This window comes from Cynoglossus semilaevis, chromosome 11 (assembly GCF_000523025.1).
Source record: "Cynoglossus semilaevis isolate Cse_v1.0 chromosome 11, Cse_v1.0, whole genome shotgun sequence".
In the NCBI taxonomy this organism is placed as follows: Eukaryota; Metazoa; Chordata; class Actinopteri; order Pleuronectiformes; family Cynoglossidae; genus Cynoglossus; species Cynoglossus semilaevis.
In genome coordinates, this window is record NC_024317.1 from 20,426,029 (window position 1) to 20,433,208 (window position 7,180).

Genomic DNA, 7,180 nt, shown 5'->3' on the forward strand with positions numbered 1-7,180 from the left:
GAGTCCTGACCTGAACCCGATAGAACACCTTTGTGATGAATCCGAGCGGAGACTGAGAGCCAGGCCTTCTCGACCAACATCCGTGTGTGACCTCACCAATGCGCTTTTGGAAGAATGGTCAAAAATTCCTAGAAACACTCTCCTCAACCTTGTGGACAGTCTTCCCAGAAGAGTTGAAGCTGTAATAGCTGCAAAAGGTGGACCGACATCATATTGAACTCTAGGTTAGGAATGGGATGGCACTTCAGTTCATAGTATAGTGTAGTATATAGTGTACATACTCAGGGAACCTTCATTTTCTTTCAGCCAGCTTCAACCCATTTCTCAACTTACTTTTAGCAGATCCTCAGCTACTGTTAGGCTAACCTTTAGCTATTTATTTTAGCTAGGTTTCACTAGATATTTAGCAAAATATCTAGTAATGCCAGCTCACTATTGCTTAATTTGAAGATTACTATAACCCTCTGAGCTGCAGCACAAAACATGGGTTTGCCCGTTCTGGTCCCTGTGCAGGTTGGAGAAATCAGCGTTGTGAATGTGGACTGTTCACAGGCTGGACCAGGTAAACTCAGTTTGGAGGCTGTTCCAGACCTTACCTCCTCCTTTCCTTCAGAGTCAGGTAAAAGTGAAACCTGCTGAGGATTTGTCAGACCAAGGTAAAGTAATCCTGAACCTGCTTGAAGCTGATTCAAACTTTTGCAGGTGTAAGGACTCAAACGGAGGTGGTGGACCATGGTAACGGAACCTTCACTGGGACCTACCTCCCTCTGACCTCTGGTTTCCACACTGTGTTGCTTAAATATGGGGGAAAAACTGTTCCGGGTTTTCCAGCCGTGGTACCGGTGGAAGCTGCTGTAGACACATCCAGGATCAGAGTGTTTGGACCTGGCATTGAGGGACAAGGTGTAGCATGGCCTCTTGTCTGAGTTCATGTGTGGGTGTTAAATTGAAACTTTTTTTTTTTTTTTTACTTGAGTTTCATCTTTAGCTTTTTACAGAGAAGCCACCACTGAGTTTACAGTAGATGCCCAACATCTGACCAGTCAAGGAGGAGACCACATAAAGGCTGACATCAGAAACCAGTCTGGAACTTTGACTGACTGTGAGGTCATAGACAATGCCGACGGAACCTACACTGTGGAGTACACACCCATTGAGAATGGTAGTGCACCATTGTGTGTGTGTGTGAGAATGTGTCGACAAACCTCATAGAGATACTCTGATACTCTGGCCTGCAGTGCAGTATCTCCTCATGCCTCTCTGCTCGTGTCCAGGTGTCCATAGCATCCAAGTTCTGTATGATGACACTCCAGTTCCTCAAAGTCCTTTCAGTGTGTCTGTGTCAGAGGGCTGTGACCCCAGCAGGGTGGTGGCAACTGGCAATGGAATCCAACATGGTGTCACTGGAAAATCCAACAAATTCACCATTATCACTAGGTGCTAAATGTTTTTTTTGTCCTCTACAAGCTTAAGTTAAATACGTTTTAAGAACCCGTTTGACTGCCTTGGTGTCTTTCTCCAGGGGTGCCGGTATCGGAGGTCTGGGCATCACAGTGGAAGGACCGTCAGAGTCCAGGATGTCCTGTGAGGACAACAAAGATGGCAGCTGCAGCGTGGACTATGTTCCCTTCACTGCGGGAACGTACGACATCAACGTTACTTACGGTGGAGAACATATCTCCGGTAAGAAAGAACTGCAGTAACAAAGAGTGAATAGAGAGAAAGAGACAGACAGAGAGAGAGAGAGGTAGAGAGAAAGAGACAGAGAGAGTAAGAGAGAGAGCGAGAGAGAGAGAGAGGGATGAGTAAAGGATGAAAGTGTTGGGAAGACTAAGGTGGGGACATAGCAGAGATGGAAAGTAACAAATTACATTTACTCACATTACTGTAATTGAGTAGTTTTGTAAGTAATTTGAATTTTTTTTTAATCTACTTTTGAGAATAGGACATTTTTACTTAAGTTCAGTTTGGCTTGAAAAGAACCCATTACTGCGGGAAAAACTTAAATGCACGGAAAAAGAAACTGAAAGAAAATTGCTTGGCCGCGTGTATTTCCCACTATTTTAACAGGAATCAACAGAATATCAACAGGAAGCTGTAATTGTTTTTGGTGGGTGAGGGACCTGGACTAGCTTTTTGTACTACTAAGTACCCTTGAAGTTGAAGTTGCTCTCAGTTTCAAAAAGGTCGGTGACCCCCAGTGTAAATGTTGTCTGAATTTTCAAGTGCCTTCTAAATTGTGACCAAATTCTGATTGAGTGATAGACTACTGGGTTGGACTGAAACATATTTACAAGAGGGGGGGAACAGAGGCACAACACAGAGAATAAGTTAAATGGGCTACTACTGATTTTCCATTTCCACCCAGATGTCATGCCTGCCTGGCTCATTTCTTTCCCTCCAGTGCAAGGGTTTTTTTTTTTTAGGTTGCATGCCCAGTAGTAGTACATTAAATTAGGCAATGCTAGGCCTGCAATATTTTTAGGTCTTTGGAGGGCATTTTTATTGATTCTCTATGTTTGCCAATGTTTATAGTAAACTGTTCTGCAATAAGTGATATTGATTCGGTTTTCAATGAAAGATAAATTATAGTAAACTGTTCTGCAATAAGTGAGCTTTTTTTTTATCAGAATAGGCATATTTTCAAGAGATAAATGTTGGTAACACAATCATTTTGATTAGACTTATTCGGCCAACCATGGATAGAGGAAGTTTAGCCTATCTGGCCATATCTATCTAGTTTTTGCTGAAGTGGGACAGAAAGGTAGAACAATTTAAAAAGGAGGCATGAATCTGTGATTAGACTGGCATATTGGTAGTTGAGTATATCCAGAGAATTCCCCAAATTGTCAATGGGCTAAGAATGGCAGGAATCAAATTTACTGGATCTGTGACGTACGATATAATGTCATGTCTGTGTATTAAGATAGTTTATATAAAAGCCACCCTATTCTATACCTTTTGGTTTTGTCTGAAAGCAGCGGCAAGGGGTTCAATTGCAATGGCAAAAAGTACTGGAGATAGGCTATATCCCTGCCACGTGCACATTTAGAGAAAATAATTCACATCACTGTGGCGCTTTGGCCCAGAGGCAATGTCTCTGTCATTGGTGTGGAACCCCAGGGTTCACCTCCTGGGCAAGTTCGAATCCCGCTTAGGGCGGTTGGTACCTTCCAGTGGACTCACCACCTGCAGGAAGTTTTGGGGAGGTTGGTGCGGTGCAATGTGATTTGTTCACTGGACTCACCACCTGGATAATGGATGAAAATGGATGGATGGATGGATGAAATTCAGATCACTCACCGTTGGTGATAACCAAGGATATGGGATGGGAGTAGAGTTGTTTTTAAGGTGAAAAATAGATATTGCCACTCGACTCTGTCAAATGCTTTTTCGGCTATTTTAGCCGAGTGGGGAATGGCGCAGAATAAGAAAAGGCAGTTTAAAATGAAGCCAGTTTGATCTGGTGAAATTAATTGTGAGATGACCTTCTCCAGTTTTGTAGTTAGGATCTTGAACAAGACTTTGTAATCTGTATTTAAAAGAGAGATGGGATGGTAAGACAAATACTGGAGTACGTCTTTCCCTCCCTTTGGCCACAATTTTTTTTTATAGAATTCAGAAGTATATCCACCTGAGCCTGGTGTTTTGTTGCATTTTAAGGAGTTAATAGCTTGTAAAATCTGTGCGTGGGAGATCTCACCTCCCAGAGATTTATTCTGTTTGGCTGAGACGGAACGAAGAGTAAGATTGTCAAAAAAGGATTGAAGTTTTAAGAGGTTGCCGTTGCATTCGGAGTTATAGGTATATAGGTTTCTATAATATTGTTTAAAGGCATTATTCATTTCCAAATGGTTTGTGATTAATTCACCTGTTTCACTGCTAGTCTTAGAGATAAGTTGTGAGGAAAGGGTTTGGCGAGCCGGCTGGGCAAGTAGCTTGTCAGTAGAGAGTAAGTTATATTCTGTCTTTAAAAAGTGAAGGGGAGGGGGAAGATGAATATTGGTTATTCAGTATTATATGACCAAATGTGACCAAAACAATGGGATTGGCAAACAGCTGACCTAAAACCAGGATAAATCTCCCATTTGTATCCGCAATCACTTTCTGAGCTCGAAAAGGGATATCTTTGTGTACATTGGGTTTTGCAATGAATTGAGAATGAAGTACCTGGCCAGCTGAAACATAGGTGTATGCATAGTGGCAAATTTTTCTCATCATTTTTTTTCCATTTATGAGCATATATAATAGCAAGTGACAGCAAGCGCTTCCAACATAAGAGAAATGGAGGCTTCTCAATTCAACAGATAAAGTCCGTGACAGAACTGCGGCGGGACCCTGAATTAACATATAGGATGTTCAACATATTGAGCTGCATGCATATCGGGTCTTAACAAACCTAAACCGAGAACCAAACGATTGTAATTAAGTATCTGGCGCTGCTGCACTTGTTTGTTGTCATGCCGGAATTGTTTTAGGAACCAGCCGGAGTAAATGGTGAGCCTGAATGATTGCTGTGTAGGAAGGAGGAAAGATCGAAGATAAAGTAATTTTTTACTTCTACTCGAGTAGATATTTAGATGGGAAGTTTTATTTGAGTATTTAAGCAAATTAAAGATACTTTTACTTAATTACATTTTTAGTACTTTTTCTACCTCTGGCACATAGTAAGGAGAAGCTCTGGAGAAATAAGGCCAGCTAGAAACTGGTGGAGGGATGGAGTGTGTCATTTAACAGGAAACAGGTTTTTCAGAAAGGTTGTGTTTTTCTGTGTTTACTGATTTTTAAGGAAGTCCATTCACAGTCAAGGTAAAGGATACAGTGGACTCTGCAAAGGTCAAAGTGACCGGACCAGGAGTGGGGTCAGGTGTTCGGTGCCACGTCCCACAATCCTTTACTGTGGACTGCAGGAAGGCAGGTGTGGCTCCACTGGAAGTGGTCATCACAGGTCCGGAGGGTGTGACTGAGCCTGTGGAGATAAAGGACACTGGAGATGGGAAGCACACAGTTTCCTACACCCCATCTCTGGAGGGACAGTATGAGGTGGCCATCAAATATGCAGGGGAAGAGGTCCCCTGCAGGTATCCAACAGTATTGCAATAATACATTTTTACTGGGCTTGAATTAACCTTCTCTCACAGACCAAATCCTGTACAGAAATCACTGATATTTATTGATAATCCCAATCTTCCTTAAAAAAATCATATACATCTGCATAGCAATTGTTGGTCCATTGCTGCTGCTGTGATAGAGGCAGCAGTGTTGTTTTATGACTACAGTGTCTAAACACTTTTGTTTAGATTGAACCCAGTAACCCAAACTCACCACAGAAGGCAGCAGTGGACCAGCAGGTTCCCCTTGGCTAAAATTACTGATTCTCTCTACGGACTTTGGTTCTGAGCAACAATCACTGATTGTATCTGTGGTCTGTGAGCTAAAATCACTGTTTTTCTCTGGAGTTTACTCGGTGAGCTATAATCATGAAGTTTCTCTATGACCTTTGAGCTGAGCTAAAATCACTAATTTCCTCTATGAATTTCAGTCTTTAGCTGAAATCAAAGATTTTCTATATGGCCTGTGATCTGAGCTAAAATCATTGATTTTCTCTGGACCTTGGTCTGTGAGCTAAAATCATTGAGTTTTTCTATGGCCTTTGATCTGAGCTAAAATTAATTATTTTCTTTATGGACTTTGATCTGAGCTAAAATCATTGAGTTTTTCTATGGCCTTTTATCTGAGCTAAAATTAATGATTTTCTCTCTGGACTTTGGTCTGAGCTAAACTCAGGGATTTTCTCTATGGACCTTGATCGGAGCTAAAATCACTGATTCTCTCTGTGGACTCTGGTTTGAACTAATATTACTGATTTTCTCTCTGGACTTTGGTCTGAACTAAAATTACTGATTTTCTCTATGGACCTTGATCGGAGCTAAAATCACTGATTTTAACTCAGACCAAAGTCCCTAGAGAAAATCACTGATTTTAGCTCAGATCAAAGGCCATAGAAAAACTCAATGATTGTAGCTCACAGACCAAGGTCCAGAGAAAATCAATGATTTTAGCTCACAGACCAAGGTCCAGAGACAATCAATGATTTTAGCTCAGACCAAAGTCCCTAGAGAAAATCACTGATTTTCTCTCTGGACTTTGGTCTGAGCTAAAATCACTGATTTTAACTCAGATCAAAGTCCATAAAGAAAATAATTAATTTTAGCTCAGACCAAAGTCCAGAGAGAAAATCGGTAATTTTAGCTCTAGACCAAAGTCCATAGAGAAAATCAATGATTTTAGCTCAGAGCAAGGTCCATAGAGAAAATCCCTGAGTTTAGCTCAGACCAAAGTCCATAGAGAAAATCACTGATTTTCTCTATGGACCTTGATCGGAGCTAAAATCACTGATTCTCTCTGTGGACTCTGGTTTGAACTAATATTACTGATTTTCTCTATGGACCTTGATCTGAGCTAAAATCACTGATTTCTTTCTATGGACTAGTGTGGGAGAAGAGTTTACCCTCTTTAATTCTCTGCTCCTATCTCTTTCTAGTCCCCTCACATTCCGGGTCCTGTCTTCTTATGATGCCAGTGAAGTCAGAGTCAGCGGTCCTGGGCTAAGCAGCAATGTTCCTGCCAGCTTCCCAGTTGAATTTGACATTGACACCAAAGGTGCAGGACATGGTCAATTAAGCGTGCACATCACAGTAAGTGACAGGAATCCTGCAGAATGAGGGTTATGACTTTTTTTTATTCCTGAATTATATCAGAGTTATATAAGAGTATAGAGATTTACAACTGTATCCTCTAAAATTGTTTAGCTTAGAAGTGTTCTGTCCTCCCTGGTTAACTTTCATGATTTTTGTTTTTGTTTCATGAGTGTTATCAGTGTTATTTGTTTTCGAGTTTTTTTGGCAAACATTTTCACTTAAACCTGTAGATGTTTTCTGAATTAGTTTTAACCTTGGTCATATCTTTCTTTTCTCTCATGGTTGTCTAACCCTTAACCTTTTTTGTTAACTTTCTCTCATTTTTGCGGCTAACCTTTTAGTTTATGAAGCCTATGAATACAAATTAGTGTGCGAAAATGCATTGATTTTATGCATTGATGCATCTGATTTTAAATACAGTAATTTAATTATAGTTATATATATATATATATATATATATATATATATATATATATATA

The 7,180-nt window shown here is 40.6% G+C and overlaps 1 protein-coding gene across 1 annotated transcript in view; it reads left to right on the forward strand.

The window, feature by feature from the left end:
• Window positions 1–7,180, forward strand: part of flnba (filamin B a) — a 62,350-nt gene that overhangs the window by 37,360 nt on the left and 17,810 nt on the right. Inside the window, exons 23-29 of the mRNA XM_025060082.1 lie at window positions 514–619; window positions 703–903; window positions 989–1,162; window positions 1,275–1,437; window positions 1,523–1,683; window positions 4,790–5,081; window positions 6,545–6,698. Coding sequence (XP_024915850.1) covers window positions 514–619; window positions 703–903; window positions 989–1,162; window positions 1,275–1,437; window positions 1,523–1,683; window positions 4,790–5,081; window positions 6,545–6,698 — 1,251 coding nt within the window. The remainder of the gene's footprint in view (window positions 1–513; window positions 620–702; window positions 904–988; window positions 1,163–1,274; window positions 1,438–1,522; window positions 1,684–4,789; window positions 5,082–6,544; window positions 6,699–7,180) is intronic.